At 38.9% G+C, this 25509-nt stretch overlaps 1 protein-coding gene across 2 annotated transcripts in view; it reads right to left on the bottom strand.

Annotated features, from left to right (window-relative positions):
• LOC140363691 (thymocyte selection-associated high mobility group box protein TOX-like) overlaps nucleotides 1–25117 on the bottom strand; it is a 121598-nt gene extending 96481 nt beyond the window's left edge. For both annotated transcript variants that reach the window (XM_072450301.1, XM_072450302.1), the window contains exon 1: nucleotides 24856–25117. In XM_072450301.1, coding sequence (XP_072306402.1) covers nucleotides 24856–24960 — 105 coding nt within the window. In that variant the 5' untranslated portion in view covers nucleotides 24961–25117. The remainder of the gene's footprint in view (nucleotides 1–24855) is intronic.
• Between the last annotated feature and the right edge of the window lie 392 nt (nucleotides 25118–25509).

Genomic DNA, 25509 nt, shown 5'->3' with positions numbered 1-25509 from the left:
TCTATCGCCTTTATTGTGCTTTGGATGCAAAAAAAAAACCAAAACACACAAATTAAAAAGTCTTCAATTTAGAATATGTACATTGACTTGATTTGGATTAACTTTCTTGGATGATATGACTTGTTTTATTACTCCTGCCAGTTATCTTGAAGTTAATTGCTCTTCTTATTTCAAGCCGAATGCCAGAAAATGTGAAGTATTCGATATAAGCAATTACCACTCAAAAGAAAACTGCTTAAATAAGTAGTCGGTTCTCACAGCGTTAGAACTTTGAATCAAATCAATTGTCTCAACACGAGCAAAACCGTTTCAAAGCGACCCGGCACCTTACATCATTAAAAGTGCGGGGGCAGATGTCCTGAGCAGGAAGCAACTGCTCAGCCTGTTTTTCCATCTCGAAGCGACCCATCTCACTGATCGGCTGTAGGAGGAAACTCTTTAAACAGTTTGAAGCGGCAGCCCACACAAATACTGTAGGTGCTTTACAGATCAAATGTGTCTGAACAACAGAACTGCTCAGCTTTGGGTCGGCCTTGCTAACCGTGCGCTCCTGCAAAGAAACGAGTTCAACTAATCTCATTACCTCCCCGAACATAAGACAATCATAAAGTCTCTATAAAATATGCACTGCAAATCCAACCATTTCATTTTCCATGTAATTAAATCAGTCAAAACATGTAAACGCCATCAATGATTTGGCGTATTTGCATTTTTAATAAGAGCGGATTAATTAGAACAAGGGCTAAGGCGACGCCGCGCAGGCCCATTGTACTGTCTGTCACACTCATTTAATTCCGCCATTACCTTCAATATCCTATTAAGATAATTGGCTTTTTATTTCGCAATCAACAACCCGCAAAGGCTATTAAGCTATAATCTTCCACTATTAACCTTAAGCGTGTTGGAAAATTGAAAATAAAAGCATTCTGGAAGAGGGGAAAAGACAGATGCTTTTGAGACATGGCTTGAAAATGAAAAATTACGGCATTCTGTTGACTTTTGGCATCGGGTGCAAAGCAAACACATTACATTAGAGGAAATGGGCATCGGCATCCCTTCCCGGCGCAGCACAAGAGACAAATGGGTCTCCAGAGTGTGGACATTTCCCCTTAGTTTCTTTAGGGGGTCCCACAGGAGTCATATCCAGGACCCTGTTGTTTTGAGCTTCATGTAACTCTGACATGAAAATGTAGCTTTAGTGTGAATGAAGCCAAGAAGGAAATTCAGGCGTGGTGTGGAATAACTTTGAAAAAATACATCTATTTCTGTAGCTTATTGTAAAGACAACCTTTAAAGATAATCTCTACACACTAGGCATGTCAAGAACAATAGTTAACACTGTATTAAAGCTAGAATTAAAACTAGATATTCATGAGCATGGATCGATACTGAAAAAACAAAGCAAAAAACATATTTAACCACGTTCTATCTTGAATTGTCCATAACCAGAGACAATTGGAAATACATGAATAAACTGTTCTTGCTTGTGTTGGAAGATAACGTTGAATTTGTCTTTTTTAATTACATTGTTGTATCGAAATCATGCAAAAACTAAAGTGTCACTGAAATTAGAAAAGATGACGCTCAATGTAACTTTTTGGATTAAATGATAAGAAAAATGACAGAGGTAAAAAAAAAAACATGCTGCAGTTACTTGAAAAAATGATGCACCCATGATCATATTTGCACCTTTGGAAATGTGGTCATTGTTTGTGAAGAGAAGCACTTTCATATCAATCCAAGTCACGGCCTGAAAAGGAAGTTTAATGTCCTTCAGTGTGAACAAGTTACTGTGACCTCGCTCTGTTCTCAGAGTGTCACACGTGTGGTCAGGACCGGTTCAGCCCCGCACAGCAGTTACACAACGTTGACCTTTTGCCTTAGCGACACATCCTGTACATTCTACTTTTGCAGTGAAACAAACGAACATGATGCATGCTTTTACTTTGACTCTGAAAAAGAAATGACTCTTGATTGCTCAAACTTGGAAGCGTTTCAAATTCAAAGGTAAATACTCTTTATGCACACAAACCCTTCGAATCTAAATGCGTTTGGAAGTTGCTGTACTCGAGACACGTTGCAGCAGTGGTTTGGTCAGTAGTGTTTGCTCTCTAACCAGAGAGCTGTGGGTTCAAATCTCTCTCAAAATCACCTGCACCTCGACGTTTACATGGTCCAATATGACAAATGATTTCAAATATGAATGAAATAATATGAATTTAGTCACATTTGCAGTCAGACACATAAGACCGTGCTAAAAAAACTAAACAAGTCATTGCAATACAAATAAAAAGCAAGGCTGTGACAACAAACAAAGTCAGGAAAGAGCAGAAGGTGCGGTCGATCAACAATGTCGTTTCCTATAGGCTCACTGCTGCATATGGCACAAACGTACATGAACGAGGGCATCATGTTAAAGGCCTTTGGAGGTTCTGGCACTTAACCTGGTGTGCGATGGTGTCCTCAGCGCACTAAACACTTTGACCCAAAGAGATCTTCAGACAGACGCTTCTTCAAACGACTGTACCTCCTCAGCATGTGCTCAAACAAAGAAAGCCACGATTTACCAACACTCCATAAACGCTATGAGCAAGATGAATGTTTTGTGCACACGGCCGGTTCACACTCCCACCAGATATTTCACTTTTAACACTTTAGCCTGATAAAATCTCTCACTTAAGACCTTATGAAAGGGCCATATGGAGTCATATATTTACTCTGTGGTGGACACTGTCGACTGTATCTTTATCTAACTAGGCCGGCTCATTATATTATAGTTACTTAAAGCATTTCCTATCACTTATGGGTTGTACAATAACTACGAACTACCAACTGCATCCAATCACAATGTGGTGTTAAACATGTTCTAAATGCACTCTGTTGAATGTTTGCCCTATTTATGTTTGTATTACGTGCTGTCGCCAAAGGAATAGACTCAATACCAACTTTGATCCCACAATGACAAAAGAAAAACGACTTTCTTTATGTTGCCATGTGGTTTTTATACAATTCTTTTTATAAAGCTCATTCTAAACAGTTCAGACAATGTATCATTCAAAGGTCAAACTCCTCAAATTAATATCTAGTTTCTTTTTTAGTTTTAGTATCAATTAGAATCAGATTTTTGCTTAATTTGATCACCCCAATTGTGAGCACAGAGCACATTTCACTCCCTAAATTTGCCTTTTTTTCTTAATATTCATGCATTTGTTTGATTTTGAGTCAATTTGTCGACAAAGTTGTAAAGTAATAAAAAAAATGTTCACAGTAGTAGTAATCCAAAAGAATAGAAACAATGAGATATTTTGGTTATCAACGTCACGTGTTGAATTCCATCTCTTTATCAAACATAATCCTATTTTTTGATCAAACATAAAGCGGCCATAATTAAGAGGGCTTCATAAATTGTTGGTGGCGTCTGCAGAAAGGTGAGTGTTACTATGGCAGCGAGCTTGTTCCTCTGAGGGACAACAGCTGTCTTTACCTTGGGCAGGCAAACAGGCTCATTACGGTCGGCCATGTTTGTTTTGGTGCCCGATACCTAGCCTTAAGCAAACAGCCCTATCTCCACTCTGCAGCAGCACTCTGTACATTTCCTTCCCCCTTTGCACCACATTGTATCATAGCACTACCATTTCCCTACGCGCCGTGTCCAAGCCGCCCGTGGCTCTCAAAGAATGCGTGTTTAATTGGGAAGAAATTGTGCAAAAACACGTCGAGAAATGTGACGGATGTTGCGTGTGAGTTCTAATGTCATTCTGATATCAACAGCGTGGTATGTGGCACAAAAGGGTTCTTTGTTTGTTCAGCGGCGTGAGTCGTATAAAAGGCCTCATTATTTACTGTGCTATAGTCAAATCTCTGCTAAAGGTTTCTGTTGCATATTTTCTGCACTCCAGACTGTCTGTGGTGAATGACAGGCAGGTTGAATTCATCACGCTCCGACAAAAATCCCATTTAAAAAGGAAAATGTCACTCTATTACTGCAGCCGGCAAACAGAGGCCTTCTTTAACCCGGGAGGCATTCACACTGACTTATACAGAATAGGAAAAATACCATTTCTCTGCTTATAGGCAATGCATTTTCAAGAGCAGCGCTTGGAAATATAGTCTTTATTTGATGTTATCCCTGTACGATATTGGTCAAAGTCACAGTGCATTGTGGAATGAGTTCTTAATGTGAACTAATGAGGCTGTCAGTGCAGAGTCTGTGCCTGTTTAGTTTGACTCATGCCGTAGATTCAATTAAATGAGCTGAAGTTGAACTGGCCCCGAGCCACATGGGTATAGGGTGACCTCATTCAAACAATGCTGTGACATATTGAAACAATAAGAGGAAAGGGCTGCAAAACACTCAAAACAGATAAGCTGCTGTGGATTACACTCAAGTCACTACAGGGTTATATTTGTGTGTATTCTATATGTTTTTGTGTCTTTATCTAAGTAGGTTATCAGTCAAATGAATACACTTTTATGTAAAGGTGCACGGTGTATATTTTCTAATGTAGCTTACGCTAACTACATGTCATAGTCTGGCATTAAACGCATATCCATGTTTTTTAGAATTATGAATAATGAGCAGCGCTGCCATGGTGATTAAAACAATTCAATCCAAAATATCTGTTGAATGGTGAAAAGTTCTCAAATACATTAAAAAACGTGCATTCTCATTGTGAAAAGGGTCTCCTCTCCACAGATTTGACTTGTAACTTGGCCTGGTAGTGCTATTTGTTTGTCCCCAGGGAAATGCCTGTTTTGTTTTGTTTTTATTTCTGGCCCAAAGGCTTTATTCGACAGGACAGCTGTGGCGGGGAGAGAGGAGAGAGACATTCGGAAAATGTCTGTACAGTTTTTTACTTATTAACCTTTGCGATCGAAACACATGATGACACATTTAAAAGAGACAAAACTGCATTTAAAAGACTTAAACTATCATGAGAAAGAGGATTGTCATTTTCTACAACTTTATGTTACGCTAAATCAACTTATTTCACATTGTCAACTAATAAGTGATCATAAGCCAGAGACTGTTACATTTCTGAAAGGTTTATCACTCTCACTGTCAGAGCATGTACAAATACTTTTAAATATGAATATTAAAGTGGCTTTATGTCATCCTTACGCACCACATTTCTGCTTCTCCCGTCTTTGTATAAGCTTCAAGACTTCACACAGCTGGACCATTTCCTCTAAAATACATTTACGAGGCTTTAGTCAAAACTTGAATCTGAACGAAGACAAACAACCCAACCATGTTCCAATTTACAGACGCTGAGCCTGTATATCGTGTATTTACTGTTACATATACTCCAAACCTCGGTCTAAGCAGTTGTGCATTTGTTTTTAGAAGACATTTTGCATTCAAAGTCATAAATAAAATGTAGATATATTATTCAAATTAGGCAATTAAAGCTGATTCAAAGCAAATAACGTCAATGTTTAAGATAATCTATCTATGTAAAATGCATACTTTCATTTAGCATGGCATATGTAAATGGGAAAAGGTGGCGTGATACAGTTAGCTGTGTTGAATCATGCCGAAACACCTCACTTTCTGTGCCCACAGCGGCTACAATAAACACATAAAACGCTCTTTAGGCAGTGCTCCCCCCCGGCACTCGCTCCATTAGAAATTAAAACCCACGACAATTAGCGACGTATTGGTCTCAGCTCGGCGCGCTCAAGGATTCAGAGAGACTTAATTACAGGCTCGAGAGAGAGAGAGAGCTGAGAATCTCCACAGGGCGACGGTCATGCGCGGCGGCAAGTGTCAATCCAAGTAAATACACACTACCGAACTAACGAAATACATGAAGGTTATTGGTGTCTGTGTTAGCCCTGCGGCGAGCTAATCTATCACACGAAATCTACTCCAATCCCGTTTTTGACTTGCGAAGGTCGGTTGCAAAATGACTGGCACAACTTTTCAGCAAAAACCGAAATAGAAAATGTGAAAAGTGAGGATTTTGCAGCGTGAAAATGTGACCGAGTTCTTCTGCTGGAGGAGGTGAAATGAGTGAGGGACTGTCCCCAATTCAGAGTTACCAAAGTGTGGTTTTGTGCAGTCAGGGGAACGGATGACAAAACAAGATGGTGGCTTAATGGGTAAAACATGCTAAACAAATGTCTGTTGACACACACTGATGAGGAAGCGCTTACTAAATCTGTGTTTCGATGAACTAAAGTAAAAAAATACACAAATAAGAGTACTAGAGGTAAGTAGTTTGTCTCCATGGAGATGTCATCGCTTTGCCTGGAATGATCTGCAATATGAACATGTGCAATACTGATTTAACCATGTGCAATACCGTCATATTCATGTGCATACAACTGATGTAAATAAGAGTGTTTTTGTCTTTGTTTTACTTACTTACCATTAGTATTAGTATGATTTAGTCTTATGCTAGCTATTTTTACTTTACTTTATTTTATTTTATTAGTAGTATTTTATTTTATTATTATTTTATTTTTCCCCTGTATCTACTGCGTTGCAACAATGAAATTTCCCCATGTGTGGACAATAAAGGATTATCTTATCTTATCTTATGGCATTAAACTCTCAGCTTAAGAATGAATGTTTGAATGTAGTTTTAGCAGTAAAAACCTGTATTTGAATAAATCACAGACAAAGCTGAATTTAGTTGCATTATGCTCCTTTAAAGACTCAAAAGGTTTTCTAAATATCAAAATGTTCTCAACAACAACAACAACAACAACAACAACAACAACAACAACAAAACAATATGAAATGAAAATGGAAGGCTAGAGCAATGTATGTGTCTGACTCCTTCTTAACAAAGGCACAAACAGATTGGTCTGATTGTGTGAGAGGAGTTTATGTAACGACTGACCGCAGTGCCCTTCACCAGAGACAGAGAGATTTGATCGCCCTGTATACTCGCTGTGGTCATGTGATCCATGTCCCATTATATTGTGATGTTGTCATAGGAGGAGAGGAAATGAAATGGCTCGCAGCTATGTGCTCCGTGTAGTCGTGGGGGAGACGGGGATAATAGAGGTGTAAAAGGCTTGTTAGGCCTTATTAACACTGCTCCAGAAGAAATGTGTCGTACTCCATTCAGAACCGCTCAAAGTTTGAGATTTACATACTTTTTTTGTAAAGAATTGACACATTTTGTTTGGAAGTAGGACTGAGGGTGGTCAAATTAAGACTAAATACTAAATGTACTAAAAGATCATCTGTCTTTAAAGTAACAGTATGTAACTTTCTAGAAGAGAAAAGTCATGAGTCCATGGAGATAGAAAGTTAAAACCATACTTCTCCATAAATCAGTTTTATGCCATACGTTGGGATATTATAGCCAAGGGAACGACATTTCCATGGAAACAAGCAGCAGGAGTCTCCTCCTCAAGGGGTCTTGTTAAGGACATTAAGGTCACATGTTTTTGTACATTTTTAGTGCAATAAAACCTTTTTCTGGTTGATATTATTGTAAATTTGTCCAAATTGCCCCGTCTAAGGTGTAGTTCCATTTGCACCAGTAGATGGAGTAAGGAGCTACTTCTGTGCTACAATAAAGTTCCTATTTTTTCAACAAAAAAATGATTTTGTTGGATATATTACGAAATTATAAGGAAAATCTATCAGAAAAAATATGATTAGTATAATGCTTATATTTGGCATGTGTAATGTTTTTATTTGGAGTATTTACACTCTTACACATACATAGTGATAAAGGAATTGAAGCATTAAACATGAATTATGTAATTAAACACATTTTCCACATTTGGCACAAGCTAAAAGCCTGCACAAAGCAATCCTTTAATTGAATAAATCATTTGCCTGAGGCACACCTCGGAGGTACATTTACTATTCCCTCTTAGGGATATCAGAGCAAGCTTGACTGTCAAATAAAAAAGACAAAAACTCAATACATTACCTTAGAAATGTGCGTCTCAAGGCCATATTAACCGCACAGGTGGAATGACTAATACCAGCCAGGCCAATAAAGTGTAACAAGAAAAGCAACAATGTCCAAATATGAAAGTAGCTCACACCTACACACTCACTAAATATGTATACTTCTCACAGCGCTGCAATTACCACTCCACACAGGTTTGAACACAACGCAGTTTTGCATTTTGATATGTTTTATGCAAATGTGGCGCCTGACGTAAATGAGTTTTTTCAGAGCTACATGAAAGCAGCCTTATAGTCCAGTCCTTTACTGATGCACTCAGTCAATAAGCGTTTCCACCGGCCTGAGGAGCCGCTGTGTGCTAAAGGCTTAATAAATAACTGCAAGGTTATTACTAAGAACTGTAACTGCTAAATATTATTATACAAATTCTGATTATATTTGGTAAAACTACCACAGTACAATATTTGTGCCATACACTATTCATAATTTACAACATATTACTAATTACTGATGTGCATAACCACAGCTACTAAAGTGAGTGCAGCCCTTTGAGAGTTAAAGACATAAAGGTGAAGAAATGTGTTTAAACCAGGACTTAAGCAGGTTCCAGGTCAACACACCCGAGATGCAGATGCTAAATATTTATAATACACAAACTTTTCCTATAATGATTGCTGTCATCTGCGTTTCCGTGCAGGCAAAGGGGGATTTTGGCGTGACAGAGCTGAAGGGGAAGCCCTGTGGACATTTGCAGTTTTGGGTTAGTTTAGTTACTCTTTCAACCTACTTTACAGACTAAACCATCCACACACGCATCCTTTTCCCTTTCTTCTCCTGATATACAGACAGTTAAATGCAGCTTGCGTCAAACTATACGCACAAAGTGATGCATGCGCCTGGTAATGATGAATAATATTGGTATGGTAATTATGGACAGAAATGTAGCACAATGAGCCATGAAAGAGGTAACAAGTGCGAGGTGTCAGATGCGAGCGTCCTTTGTGCCTGAGTGTTGTGAATGGCCAGTGTTTAGGCCTCAGAAGACAAACAGCGTCCGCTCCAGTCTGTGTTAAACTCTGGGAGCACACGCCGCCGCTGTGGATCAAGTACCATTGTTTGAGTGTAACAGTAAACCCGCCGCACTCGCCAGGACAGGAGCATCAGCCGCTCAGCCAGCGTGCTCCACAAATACAACCACAACAATGTAAAAGACCTATTTCTGTCTCATCTGCGGGCTGCGGGCCAAGACCCAACACTGGCACTTTGGAGTCAATATTTCAAAAAGTAAAAGTAGTGCAAAATTATAAAAGTTCTTGTGTAAAGTACTGTTTACAGGTGCACTTGTTATTGCTTTGCCTTGAATAATCCACTGTATAGAATTCACTCTATGTTTCTTGCACTAATTAAATTACAAGTCTAGTTATTATGTCTAAAAAGGTTTCCATGGACAAAAGCAGGCCGCACCCCCTCTGCCAGAAAGTTTGTTTATTAGTTTATTTTGATCACATAATATGTGATCAAATTGAGAAAATATTCCAAAGACATTAACACTTGATGTGCATTAAGACCGAAAAGCAAAAGAAAACTGTTCTATAACAGATGCAAAGTACATTATTGTCAAAGCTGATGGAACTGTTTGTTTAATCATAAATGTCAATGTTTGAAGGTTTATAATTGATGCATTGTTGGGTTCATTTTAACTGTGATGGGGTTTTTTTTGCAAAGAGAAGAAAAGTTACATCGAGCATCTTTAATGATGATGTTGCCAAAATAATACATTATAATGACATAATTCTTTATACAACAATAAGATTGTCATATATATTCTCTCCTCGCTGATGCTGATATTAATATCTTCAATTTCACCTCTGTTTACCATTGATTTGTAGTTACATGATTAACGCCTCTAGTATTGTCACTCTTATATTCAGAACACAAATTTAAACAACGTTTTTGAAATAAATTCTTTGTTTTTCTACTATTACCTAGACAATTGAGTCACTGTTTTAAAAACACACTTTTTCTCAAGTAATATGAACTTTAGTTTTTTTTAAGTTGTTTAAAATGTGCTTTGTATCAGTTATTTGACATTGTCCTACGTTCATTTGCATGTTAAGCACTTTGTTTGATGTGGACTTTGTTGTTTTTAAGGTGCTCTATAAATAAAGTTGGATATTAGAATAGCGTGTAAACAGAAATCATTCCTTGTGTTTGACAAGTGGAGGCGGCTTGTAGGCCTGTCACAATTAAACATTTGAAGAATGATCTATTGCTACAGAAAAAATATCTCCATAAATGATAATATTGAAACTACTTCCTGCCACTAACAATAACTCTATAAAAGTAGATCATCCCAGTAAACACCAGGGTCTGCTAAACTAAAGAGCCAAACTACTATAAAACGCATCACTCATTTTACTCTCTAGAGCTCATATCTTATGGTACTACAATAAATGAGCAAAAATATCCCCAATACTGCAAATAAAATGTACACGCGATAAATATTGAGACCCAGATAGTTTGTTCCATCTTTAATTTATGGAACAATAAGCCATTATAATAATTATCATGACCGGCCTGTCCACTCGTATTGGTGAAACGTGGTGATATCAGTAAACTTTCTTCAAAAAACATCTTGGTCCGGAGTATTTTGTATAATCTGCTCATATCATTTACCCAAAAGTATAAAGTAACTTCCTTCAACAGCTAAAACTTGCCTGCGTGTCTGCTCTTCTCGTCAAAGCCATGAACAACAGGGAGAGAGGGAGGAGGGAGGGAGGGATTAGGGCGGAGTGCAATTTTTCAACAGGGCCAGGCCTCTGACATGATCTCTAATTACCCACAATGCCATGTGTAACCCTAGCCACAGATTAGGCTGCATTATGGGTCTTAATAAAACATGAGCGTCTCTCAGTTTCGCTCCTTTCTCCGCCCGCTCACACCAGCTGTTGCTCCGGCTCTGACATCGACACTGTTGTTTTCTGTGTAAGTGGCCTATCGCCGAGTCCGACAGGTAAAGTCCCGAAGCCCCAAAGATCTCTGGGTAATTAGGCTAACACGGACGGATCAGACGGCGAACGGCCAATGGACATACTTTCTCACTTACCGTTATCAAAGCACTTAAGGGTATTTACAGAGTCTTTTCACTTCAAGAGCAACACAATACAAGCAGCTGTCACGGAACATTCAGAATCGTATTAATAACGCCGCAGTTTTCATTTTAATCACAGTGAGATTAATGTGCAATCAAAAGGTTTGTGCTGCCGGATGATTCAGTGGCACAGTAAATGGAGAAGTTTCACTGCACTTTCCGGGTTGCGACTTTGTGTGGGACATGGGAAAATGGATAATGTCGGAATAGCAGTTTTGGAGACATGCAATTTTTAAAAATCAAGTGTATTGTCTCTAATAAAAATGATTTTGAAGACTGCAAAAGACCTCGTGAAACTAAGACGCAGTGCGATCTTTCAGTGCAATTTAGTCCTTAACTTTAGTCCACTCTTGCTTTTTCTTTACTTTTTGCAATTCTTGAACTCTAACCAAGACATTTACATTATTTATAGTATTTTTGTAGTGGTAAGTAACGAAAAAGAAGGAACAGGTTCATTTAAAGGTTATGAAAGGGGCACGTTGTACATTTTTAGATGCAGTGTCTGAAAACAACTTTTACTGCTCTATGTAGATGTTATATTGCCTGGAATGTTAGGAATTAATTTGCAATCTCCATGGAGACAAGCAAACTCCACAAAACCAAGTAAAAAAAAAAAAAGCAGATAAATGTAGATTAAAAAACAATATATCCCATAGTATATTCCAGACGAGTTAAGCAGCTAACAGACTCCACAAACGTTACACAATGCACATTTAAGCTTTGGCATTACAATCCAATGGTCTTTACAATACAATGTCTAAAAACGCTGACATCTGGACAAAGAGAGTTTTAAAGGTGCGGGACATTTGTCTGATCCAGGATTGACCCACCTCTGACGTGTCCAGATGTCTTGTTCTTAAACGTTTTATTCTAAGACGACTTGGAAGAAAATCACTGGCTCTCGCTCTTTCTTCTTGTTACTGAGGTTGAATTCCCTTCTCACACACTCCTATAAACACAAATGCAAATGGCTTCATCCTGTTTCACGGCCCTGGACACCACAAAGATGATTAAAAGTGAGCGTTCACATTGGATTCAAAGATGCCACAGTTCTCCCACATTATTCTACTTTTCATCATTATAATTTGATGAATGACTGCTGCTTATTTCATACAAAACAATGACTCTCCACATAATGAACTGTATTTTACCATCTGACATAGAAATAGAAGAGTGCATGGATCTATACAGTATTGTTGTCAGCGTATTCTATATTTCCATTGCCCTATAGTGCCTGTGCCGTCTCGCCATTATCTTGTGCGTACTATAGCCTTCTGTTCCTATGTATCTATATGCACAAAAACACAAGCTGGTACGACTCACGACACACACTCAAACGCTCTCTTGTTGGTAGCTGTGGGCTGTGCCAGTAAGTGCTGCTTTGGGCTATGGTTTTTCACTACTGTCTACTGTGTTATTAACAAATCTATAAAAAGATCGGCTCAAGTTTTCCTTTCCTGTGTAATTGTGGTGTTAACAGTGCAGCGCAGTGAGTCGGACTGTAGTCGCTCGATAGCACAGAGCGGCCGGCCGTTTGTCATTGTGTCCAAAATCAGACTTTTCTTTCCCCTTGTTTGTTATCGTTAGCGACATCGGTCATCGTCAGGGCTCGTGGCCGGGACCGAAATGAAATGCATCGACGACAAGAGAGAGTGGGGGCTTTTTCTCTTTTCTTCTACTTTTCTCATCGAAACTTCTGTTATTTTTGTGTTTTTTTATGCTGTAACCATAGTTGTAATAGTTTAATATTATGTGGGTGGATTATTATGTTAAAATCATGGTAATATAAAGGAGGAAAAAGAGTGACTTTCTGCCTAATGTCCAGTATGTAATGTAAATTTAGCTATTTTTGAATAAATATTGGACCTAATGATGGATCAGGGTCCAAAGTGCTGCACAGAGGAATATTTCATCTGTTGTGCTAAACAGAATTAAAACAAAACCCAAATAATAACACAAAATGTTCCATGTAGTGTTTATCTAAAAATAATGTATGTCAAAAATTAACATCTTCATTGATTTTTTTATCAACTCAAATAAATACATATTCTGCCATTCGGATTTAATAATGTCACTGTTTTTATAACATCTGATGACTTAATTTCCATACTAAGCAAAATCATACGAACACTAATTTCTACAACGTATTTTCAATGTAAAATAATAGTAATTTCTTCAATATTACTTTGTATTCTTGTTCCGATAAAGCTCAAGACTATTCCAAAACTATTGAGCAAAGGTTCAAATGTGGACTTTTTTATTTTCTTTCAGTATAACTAGCTAAAATAGATTTCAATTATGGATTAGGAACAATAATTCCCACAACGAGTCGATTGATTTACAAAAAGTAATAACCGTAAATCTTTTTCAGTCAAAAATCAATCACTCCAGGGTCTTTTAACACCTTAACACCTCCGTATAAGCAGTGTTTGTTTTCATATTCCCTCGCCTGCGTGCTGTTAGCGATCCCATCATCAGCTCTCACACTGAATGAATGGGCCACAGTTTGATAGCTCTGTTAGCTCCTCCGCTCTCCGCTGACTCCAGACGATTACAACCTCGCACGGCAATTATATCAGCCTGCTAAATATGTCACACGTAATAAATACCAGCTCCTGACAGACAAGACTGTGGAGGGAAGGTCTGACTGTGGAGGCACGAGGAAAGAGCAGAGTCAGGACAAAACAAAGGTGACACGCTGAAGGAAGATGGTATTGATGCGATGGAGGTGAACGCATCAAAGATAAAAATGGCAACTAGAGCCGGTCATTATCAGGCGGTGAGCGAGGGGTTGAATCTATCCGGTAGTTAGTGCAATATATTTCATTAAAGTGGATCTCAATAAGTTTCAAAGAGGCAGCACACTGTTGGGAATGCTTATGATAGGGGTGAACTGCAGGATCGATGACGTTGCAGACCAATGTTACGCCACATAATGTCGCTGAGTGGAGTTTTCACGTCCTTTACAGTGGGTTTTCTCTGGCTTCCTCCATCTCTCCAAACAAATGTGATAGGCAACTGTAAATTGTGAGAATGAATGTGAGAGTGAATGGCTGGCTGTGTCTATGTCTCTGTGTTAACCCTGCCAAGAGCTGCTACTTTTGCTAATGATTGTGCAATAGGCCGGGGATATTGACAAAAATGAGTATCCAGAAAACAACATTCAGGCAAAATGATGAAAACCCAACAGAAATGTGTTAAAACACCTCCTCAAACAGATTAGTTGAGGTTAAATTGTAAAATAAATCACTTTACACCTATTACTATTTGTGCTAATTTGAAAGTTACATCACTTTTTGTAGCATTTTTTCCCATAAACATTAAAAAATTCTTCAAAACATTCAAAATTTTGATATATACCTTTTTTCAGAATCAGACTGAGTTAGCATCTTGTTTTGTCACCTCCTGGTAAAAAAGGATTGTACTGTACATATGTTCAAGTCCTCGGAAATACAAGTGAGTAGTACAATCACAATTAAAGGTGCACTCTGTAACTTTTCTGATGGGTTTGTTTGCCACCTGCATACCTCTATGGAGTAGAAATGTGTCTCACTGTGTTTCAAAATGATTGCATTACATTTACTTTCACGGCAATGTGCTACATTTCAATGCAATGTCCACATCTCTCTGGCTATAAATTCAAATCCAGCCAATCTTTGAAACGCATACTGCAAAATGAAACACCGCGCTCTCCAAACACAAACTCTCCGAGCGTCCGTAGTTGAGTTTAATCCCGTAAATTAGGTCTCGCCGACGCTTAACACCGTCAGCGGCGCATCCCCGTCTTTGGCCGAGGTTTAACACATTAATTGAACGCTCATTTGCCCGCTGTCCTCTCAGGCTGCTGCGCAAACATGGCACTGACACTATAGCAGCTCATAATATTTGTGAAGGATATTCAGTGAGAACAAGCGGAGGCAGCCAGGCTCAATCCCTGGTAAGGAGCTCCGTCGGGCCCGTGGTGTTTGCACAGGGCATACCTCAGGAAGCTCCGACAACTGGGAATGTTTGTCCAGCTTCCAGCCTCTTCCATGCATGCAAACACGCGGCCATACATGCACACAGTATGGAGACGCCGTACAGACAGGCATACAGCACTGCAAATAGACACGCCGGGAATGGGACAGTGGATAACGCAGATTTACAAGGCTACAGTATATGCATTTCATTTCAGCACTGTGAATATGTGAATATGGAGATTAGAACTAGAACATGTAATGATAATTGTGTTTTTTTGTGCAGGAAGTGACCCTTTAAAAAGAGTCGTGCCGCTGATATTTTTAAATAGATTTGAAATACAATTGGCGGTTTGCAGTTTCGATCCAAAGCCAACGCAACTTTGATCCTCAGACGGGACACACTTGACAATAGTGTTACTTATGATACTAAAAGGTCAAATGTTAAATTGTTCAATTCCACATTGATAATAAAAGAGGACATTTTTAAAGTCAAGGTTCTAGACAAAATAATGTCTAGAAACTGTTCACAAAAGCTCAGGTTTTGTCTCGTTAACGTGATATTTTAATATTGATTCTCGCTCAACTGAGGATCTAGTTTGGATATTAGTTTTAGTCTGATTTTTTTACACTTTGGACAACCCTTTTTGACAATAAGATTCTCCCCGATCCGGCTTTTTTGTCAAAACTGCATTATTCGTTCATATATTCTTTTTCCTGAATAACATCTGTAAAAATGATCTTGATTTCATACGATTTGGTGAATTATTTTAGGTTTATATGAGCCAAAATCTACTCAACAATTCCATCATGACTTTAAGAACTTTAAACCATAAATATCACAAAGGTCAAAGTTACTCTGCAATTATAAGATCAATATTTGCATGTTTACCAGAACTAGTCATAACCTTCTTGGAAAGGGGAACTATATATGTTACGAATAAAAATATATAAAAGTAGTGGATATACGTGCTCATATTGTAATGTGTTTGTAGTAGCTTTAAACTGCACAAATCAGTTGCAGAAGAATTGAATTACTAACTGCACAATGCCTAGACTGCACTATTTTCCACAGTATTCATAACTCGGTCGTCCCCAAACACATATTATTAGTGCTTTACGTGTAACTTTCCAGGCCCCTACAGAGAGTTCACAGCTATTAACAAGTATAATCAACATTTAGGAGCACCCTTGGGTCCCGCTTGCAGGTGCTCTGTTCTTCTCCTCTGCTCTTTCTTGGAGAGTGAAAATGCCACCACAGAATCCCTCGAGAGGAGCCGGGCTGAATAATGCGCGCCCTGCTCTGGGACTGGGGATGGTCTTAATTACGAAGCAGACGCCGGGAGGGGGTTGCACTGGAGCCCACCGCAGCACCAGCGTCCCAGGACTGCCACAGCCAATAATTAGCACGTGGATACGCTCCCCCCCCCAAATACTACTGGAAGCTTATTGAAAACGTATGTCCGACGAGACAATCATTACGGACAAATAACCTCAGGGGAGGCTCAAGAACCGACCGACAAACACTACTACTGGGGTTATAGTTGTATTTGGATTTCACACATAGTAAATAAGAGAGTGAAGGGTTGTTTTTCAGATTGTAAAACTGCTATTGTTACCCGGTTTTCAACACTGTCTGATTTGGCATATCCTTCATTAAACTCATTAAAACGTGTTTATTCTGTGTTTTGTCACTGCGGCCTTAAGTAGCACTCAGTTTAAATGTTGTTCTAGTAAAATGTGACTATTTCACAGAGTTTCATCTTCTACAATCTACATAAGTGATGGTTTAATCTCATTATCAACAAATTTGGCCGTTTTGGCATCTAAAGTCTGGTGTAAAACGGTTCTTTTTATGGACTTTTTCATCAGGAAAATACTTTATATTTCAAGAGTAAAATGAATTGAATGAATCTCAAAAGTATGATTACTATAGCAACTTCAGTGTTTACACATTTGCACACAATTCCCTAAACTGGTTGGTTATATGCTTTACTCATCCGACTTCAACTCTTGAAAAGCCAATCTTCTAGTCTATAATGAGATGCATAAACACATTTCTGTATTGGTAGAGTATTGGTTCAGGATATTGGTTATTGGATATTGATTGAGGTCAGTAATGTAGTGATATTTATTAAAAAAAAACGTCCCACGTCATTTCTAATCTAAAGTACACATCCTGAGATTAAACATCACATTCCACATTTGATTATTTTTACAAAGATGAATGCTTTTCTTGGCTTTCCACCAAATTACAGATTTTGCAAATAGACGCATCATTCATGGAAATGTTACAGTTGTCAAAACTGATTAAACCAGAAAAGTGTGCCAGAAGTAAGATGGGTGACTCAGTTTTATTCAAATGATTTCAAATGGATGCAGGCACCATTACCGTGCTGCTGTGGTAGAATACATTATGTCCCTCCCCCTGTGTGTCGGGGTCTTTTCTGTGGTATGCCCGGCCCTCCCCTGCACACGCCTATGAAAGCTATTGTGACGGTGGATCTGGAGTCAGCAGAACGCCTGAATGAGCCTGTTAACATGCACACAGCCTCTGCTCCCGTTCTTACTGGGACCGCCACTCATTATTGCAACACATTTGACTGCACGGCTTCAAGAGCAATCAAAACTCAAATTGAATTGAATTGAATAGATTTTAAAAGTGAAAGAAATGCTTTTTATTTAGGCAGAAACAACGATTGACCTTGTTCCGCCCAGCCCACTTTTCCCTCTTTTCCCAACGAAATATAAAATGGCAAAAATATGCTATAAAGTAGATTGATTTGAGTAAAATATACAGGTCAACATTGCACCGACTCCATGGGCAGTCCAAATAAGACTCATCAGTCTTATTTTAACTCTAACCCTAATAGCAGTGCCACCCAAATTGTCCTTGGTATAATGTGGTTTCCTAAACATAAATGCTCATTTGCTTGACAGGTGAAGTTGGACTCGATACCTTCACTGCAAAATGTCCCATAAGATAAACTAGAACAAGGCAAAAAGTCCAAAGAAGATACGACCATTTTTCTTTTTTAGATCTACTGCAAAGTCTATAATTTTAAGGTAAAGCACTCCACTTCCACTGTTTATCTAAATGTTATAATTAGGGTTGTCAAAATTATGAAAAATCCGTTAATAATTTATGCTTAAAATAGAAACTAGATTGTCATTTGAGAAAATATCGAGACTAAAATAAAATGAGCTCAATCCTGAAAAGTCTTAGAATGATCACTTTATCAGAACTAGCAATGTCAAGATCGGGATTATTCAGGTTATAATTTAATTGTAAGAACCAAAAAATTATAATCATGACAATTTTAGAAGCAACATAAATAGCCCAAAAGTAGACACAAATGTTAAGAACATTTTTTATCCGGCTTTTTTTTGTCACGTTTAACTTCATTTTGTTTTTCAATGGGATTTTTTGTAAAGCAGATCACAAATTGAATGTGTTAGACCATGAGAATGGAGGAAAATTAAAAATGTTACTGTTGTTTGGTCAGAGTCTCAATAATCGTGAATAAATGTTAAATCATGATGTTTTTCCTCACAATAATCACAACACTATTATCTGATCGTTACATCCCTGGTCAGAAAACCACACGGTGACATAAAGAAAGTGCTCTTATTTGTGTTGAAACTGAAGCATATACTATATAAGTGAAGCATAAACTAAATAAGTGAAGCATAAACTAAATAAGTGAAGCATATACTATATAAGTGAAGCATAAACTAAATAAGTGAAGCATATACTATATAAGTGAAGCATATACTATATAAGTGAAGCATAAACTAAATAAGTGAAGCATAAACTAAATAAGTGAAGCATATACTATATAAGTGAAGCATAAACTAAATAAGTGAAGCATAAACTAAATAAGTGAAGCATATACTATATAAGTGAAGCATATACTATATAAGTGAAGCATATACTATATAAGTGAAGCACATACTATATAAGTGAAGCATATACTATATAAGTGAAGCATAAACTATATAAGTGAAGCATATACTATATAAGTGAAGCATAAACTATATAAGTGAAGCATAAACTATATAAGTGAAGCATAAACTATATAAGCATATACTATATAAGTGAAGCATATACTATATAAGTGAAGCATATACTATATAAGTGAAGCATAAACTATATAAGTGAAGCATATACTATATAAGTGAAGCATATAGATGTACTTATCTTTGTGGTGTCAAAATCAGTATCGTATTGAGCCTATTTCTTAGTATGGGAATCAGGTTTTAGATTTACAAGTAATAATTTGCATATTCATGGGTTTCAGAGTGATGACAAATGTACACAGTTGCCATAGCAATTAAAATTTCAAACCTAAATATTATCTTTTGAAAGGTAAAATGGCCTAAAAATGTTGCCTTCTTATAGTTTAACCAGGAAAAACCATGATCGTTGATATTTTGAGGACTTTGGCCCATTCAAACCACATGATCTTTCATATTGAGGTAATCTCTATGGCGACGGTGCAACATTTCCATCACTCTGAGACACATGGATGCTTAACTGTAATAAGACAAAAAAAAAAGCCTGTCTTCATCTCCCATATTGGCTCTGCTTTACAGTTTGTTGACAGGAGGAAACTGTCGCATATGTTAATCTAACATAATTAACCTTTTTCCCGGCATAAACAAATGCAGTGGTGTAATAAAAGAAGAACAGGGCCGATAAGGTATTCAAATGGAGCGCATCATTTTCAGCACTTATCTGTAAAGCGAGCGAGACAGAGAGAGAGACCACCAGCCCACAAAAGCACTCCTCAGCCGGGCCTATCTGTGCTCATATCAGAGGTGGGGAGGATATATGAGCTGGGTGGGGCACGCTGGTTAAACACAGGGACTACTCTATGCTATTGCTCTGCTCTAACCAACACCAGCAGCAGCAGCAGCAGCAGCAGCAGCAGCAGCAGCAGCAGCAGCAGCGTGTCTGTTTGATTAAGGTATTCAAATAAAGGAGGCCGACAGTGTTCCCATTTCACAGAGCAAACCCACAGAGGCCCGGACAAGAGCCTGGGCACACTGCAATTATATAGTACATTATGGACCAGGGAGTACTGGGGAGAACTGATATACTGTGCAGTTTGTGCAGTGTGATGCAATTGTACTGTATAGTATTGTGTATGTATGTATGTATGTATGGAGCTTTGTGTATTCCATTGTGTCCTGGTTTATCATCGGTTTAGTCCTGCTTTTGACCTGGGTTCAGTTGGTACTATAGGTTTGTCTGGGTTGGTTTCTTGCTCACGGTAAGAATGCATGTTTTTCAATGTATGTTTATAGCATTAGAAGTGGGTTTGCTATGTAGATCTGTACTGTACCGTTGGATGGGTACGGGGCGGTCCGCACTAGAACCCCTCTACGACGCTAAGGAGGAGCTACAGGCCTGAGCGAGATGATTGGATAAGAGAGAACACAGACCGTAAAAAGCAGATATAGAGAGAAAATCATAAACCAAACGCTGACTCGAACAAAGCTAGTGCACCTTAGCATGAGCCGTTTCCTGTTTATTGACCCGCGGCACACCGAATATTCTATTTCCAATGAATTAGAGATTGGCCTTATGATTAAAAAGTATAATTTGGGTAATATATTGGGACCTGGAGCCTGGATCGTGGAAACGCTAACGACGCCAAAGAGTTCCAAGGTGAACCAGAGGCCTTAAAGTTAGGCTCAACCCTTGTTTGGTCCTAAGCGTACACCAGATTTTAATATTAGCTTGATTTAGTTCAAATATGTAATGTGTATTCTAAGTCCTGGCCAGAAATGCACTCTTGCTTCGTGAGCTTTAGACTTACTCCTTTGCCCGTGACTTTGCAAACTTGCATCTCTTTTCAAATCAAATTGAACAGTTACTTTGCCCAATAAACATTTGAGTATCTAAATTTCACCAATAATCATACACAATATTAGACACGGTTATTGCGTTGTGCGTGTTATTCTAATATCAAGCAGCCCTACAGCAAACACTGAGAAGCACCAAACCATTGTAATATCATTATCTAATGTTATCATCTCTCCTTGGCTGCAGAGGAGCACCTAAAGTAAGTAATAAAAGGATGAGCACTCGCAATCACCAAGAAATAAAGCTTTGAGAGCATTGAACAAACGTCTTCAGGGTTATTTATTCCCCTTTTGAAATCTACGCTTCAAGTACATTTCCTGCTTGTTTCATTATGTTCTTTTAAACCATTTTTGTGATATATGGAGCATTACTTCAGCAGCGGTCTACTGTAAAGGTCATCCGGCTGGGAGGACTGTATACAAGCACGTCAATAACAAATATGGATGAATTAAATTATATGAGCAAAATATACAAGGCTTTTTAACAGTTGTGCACATGCGGCTCACAGGAACACAAAGATAGAAATGAGAAAGAATACTTTTGGTCGGAGCACTGTGACTCAGAACCACACTAAAAGGCTAAATAGGCTATAAATCTACAATACAACGACATTATTTTGTATAATCAAGTCATTTCAGCTCATTTCCGTGGAAAAATTAGAAGCTTTGGGCTAAAAGTATAAGTCCTTTCCCTGTTCATAGACTCGTTTTGCTTTTTTTGCTTCTTATTGCAGATGAGAATACTAAAGAGAATGCATTTCAACACGTTTTACTATTACTGTTACGACTGCAATGACTGGAGGACGTTGGAGGTTGGAAATAAAAGCATGAAAGGTTGAGAAAAAGGCAAAATAAATCAAATAACATAAATAAAAAGGCAAACTTGCAAAAAAAACGTACATGTTCTGATTATGCCTGATATGCATTTATAATTGTGTCATGATTTTCTTTGGAGCCAGATCACAAATTTGACGCACATTTACTATATTCATGAAAAATAGAAGGATTGTGTATCGAAAAGAGTCAAACGAGCTGCATTAAATGGAAAATTTGTGAATCACAATATGACGATTTCACCGAAAAAGCAGATTGTCACAAGTCGTTTTTCATCATCCAGCCCTACACACACATACTCTACATGCAGTACATGGTTCAATACAGAAGAGTTACATTTGACCCTCGTTAACAGGACAACAACTGACCAAAACCCACCGAGATCCAAGCCTCGTTTAGTTTCAAAGTTTAGTTAATGTTACACTTCTATCTCTCCTTTGACTCCCGTTCTTTCTGACATGTCAATCATTCAAATGAACAGCTGTAATTCAGAGGAACAGCACTTGGAGTCACTTTACACAAATCTAAACACTAAATCCATTAATTTGTACTTGAACAATGAATCAGTGAATACAAAAATAGCTGATATTTATGGTATATTGATAAATAAATTGCTATCAACTGCTATAAACGAATACGAGCGTGGGAAGCTTGACTTTTCCCAGCTAGCAGCTAGTATTTTATCTTATAATTTTAGACTCATCAAAGTAACTAACGCCACAGATGGAAAACAACGCATCACATAAATTGCCTTTATTGTGGTCGGGCCGTTGTCTTTGTGTTTGGAATCGACAGTGCTTAGAAGCAGCTGTTTTGATGTTGATTTGTGGAATGATTCGTCTCAGTTACAGAGACTTTCCGGCAGTGCCCACACAAATGAGAGGAAAACATCCCCAACGCTTTATTTTCTGTTCTTTGTGTTCTGAGAAAAGACCAGCCAAAGCACTCCAAACCATTATCAGAGAAACTACAAGAGGCGCTCCGCTCTCGTCCTTAAGCTTCAGGTGAGTCACTACTATCTGATTCGGCCACGGAGAACATGAATGCTGCTGCTCGTCTGCTCTGTGCGCTTCACTGTCTCGGTTCACACCATGCTCTGCACATACGTCTATATCATATCAATAACTCGTATATGAGTGCGTTTAGAGGAGGGCTGCAACACTTATTTTGGAATAATCGTGACGAGTCGGTTATTAAAGTGATCACAATGGGACAGAGAGCTGTATTAGTAATCAGTATGTAATAAAAGGAATACACTATTTCTGATTTTCATCCATAATACGGTTTATTTGTGAATGTTCTCTAGCTGGAAGCCTTCAGTCGACATATTTCCACCTTTATTTGGTTGAAAATGTATCTAAAAGATCTCAGTGGACAAAACAAATAACCAATTGACTGAATTAAAGTGATTGTTCGTTGCAGCTCTAATTTAGAAAAAAACACTGCTCAGTTTGAAACTCACTTCTGTCAAAAAAGGAAATGTTTTGTAATAGTCATAAAATATAATCGAAAGTAGGTACTTTGTGATGCTAAAAGTAATTATGGAGCACATATTGCTTTGCTTAGCGGGAATCTAAAACCATTCTGAGATAAGATTAGATATAGAAATGAATGTGCCATTTTTTTTCTAACACTGTCACAGAAATAATCATTAACAGGTGTGAGTAGGCTGAGACACATTTAACCATATTTTTGCAACAGGACTTTGTGAGGCAGAAACGTGCTTCAGTTTGTTTGTGGAGAACATTCTGCATCATAAGCCGACACGGGACATGCTGCTGTTTGTGTGACAATGAACATACGTTTGTCAGAAAAGTTTAGAGTAAGCTTTATAGATTATTTTTGTGCAATTGATAAGGTGCAATCTACAACTTTATATACTTCACAGCAAGCGTCCATTTAACATTAGACTACGCTTTGAGCTAAGCCAGCGTCCCTTTGGTCTTTACTGTAAGATTACAAGAAGCTGTCATTGCTTCTCCCGCTCTTATTAGTGTAATTGGACAGCCATTCACTTCCAATGGAGTTATAAATGCCACCTCAAATGGGACGGGCACCAGCCAAAAGCCTCGGGGGCATCAAAACTTAAAAGCGAGACAGAGAAAGGAACGAGACTTGTGCCAAGCGGTGTGTGCGGTTTCTCGTTACAAAGTAATTAACGGTACATTACTGGCACACAAGCATTTAATGAATGAACTCCCCGAGGAGAGGCATGTAAGCCATAAGAAATCATTGAGAGGGAAGATAATGTTGGGAGAGCAAAGCAGAGCGGAGCACAGGGCCAGTATGGATTCTATACAGCCCCTGGTATTCCACATCGGGTGGGACACTTAATGCCAGCTTTGTGCAAAACACAACTGCGCAAAATCACAAGGGGAGTAATGACAGGCATGTTAAAGGTTCAAGGGGAAAGTAAAGATTTGGAAAAGAGAGAGGGAGAGGCCAAAGCAAAGAGAGGAGAGGACAGTAATTGTGCCATGTTTCACTATTAAAGCTGGACTGGCCCGAGACTGTCAGCATTCATTCTAATAAAAGTCAATAACACAGCTATATTTGTTTCTATATAAAACCACACAAACAGTATAATGCCATTTATTTCATCATCATTTTGAAACACTAATAGCTTTAACTCTGACTCCACAGTGCCGCTCTTCCTCAATCTACTTTCCTTCTTTGCAAACTGTATTGATTCCTGTCTCTGCTTTTTTTTCCACGGAAGATGGTTTGACATTACTTGATTGAAACGAGCAGTTGTCAAGGTTACTGTATTGTTGTCCTTTTGTTGCAAAAAAAACAAACAAAAACACGTTAATGAACCTGCACTTGCGACGCTGTTTGCATTACAGATGTAGAGTTCACCTATAACTAAGGTTTATAAAGTGCTTTTGATGATTGCAACACTTGGTGAAACAACTAAAAAGAAAAAGAAAACATCCGCTTCCTTTGACATAACATCACGTGAAAACAGTGTATTTAACAAAAGTGCAATTACAAAAATCACTTTCACCATCGATTAATCACACGCATTAACTTTGGCAGTCCGCTCCAAAGTGTTGGTTTGGAGTAAATGGCCAAAGCGCGCGGTGCGTAAAAGCGGCACGGGGAGAATGACAGGTGAGGGCCCCACGGGCTCCGGAGCGCGCGCGCGGGGGCCACTTACCTTGTTCGTGTGGTAATAGTCCAACGAGCTCAGACAACTTGGGTCAGTCGGAAGAGAGCATGAACCCACATTCGCCGGGGGTGCAGGGTAAAACCTCACGTCCATCTCTGGCCGCGCGACACTGAAGGCATGAAACCACTGCTCCGCGCGCGCGTCCTGGACTGAACACAGTTGGACACAAGACGAGCCGCGGGGGGAAACAGCGTCTACTCTGCGCGCACTCTCCTCAACATCCACTCCCTCCTCCGAACTTCCACAACTCTGCAGAGATGCGACACGGGGGGGGGGGGGGGGGGGGGGGATGCCGATTGTGTCAGACACTCACTCACACAAAACAGTCGGGGGACAGACGCGCACTGTTGGCCAAACTCTCCCGCGGAACCAAAACAAACGAAAAGCGTCCTTCCAAATGGGGTATCCGTGTGTTCTCCAGTAGTTTACGCGGCGGGACGAGCGATCGCGGGACTCAGGACTCCTCGTGGACACGCATTATTCTCAGCAGTGGTTCCAGTGCAGAAGTGCGCGGACTTCCCTCTCTGCCATGCGCGACCTCTGCCGATAATAAACGGGAAAGAGGAACGGAGGCAGAAAGGGGGAGGGGAGATTGGTGGCTGCCTTGGCAACCGCTCTCCTTTCTGCAACTGCGCGCTCCTG

The sequence above is a fragment of the Eucyclogobius newberryi genome, unplaced genomic scaffold (assembly GCF_026437365.1).
Source record: "Eucyclogobius newberryi isolate DKJ021-1_F unplaced genomic scaffold, fEucNew1.0.hap1 SCAF_177, whole genome shotgun sequence".
NCBI lineage: Eukaryota > Metazoa > Chordata > Actinopteri > Gobiiformes > Gobiidae > Eucyclogobius > Eucyclogobius newberryi.
Note: the sequence above shows the minus strand (reverse complement) of the source record. Positions and strands in the feature narration are given on the sequence as shown.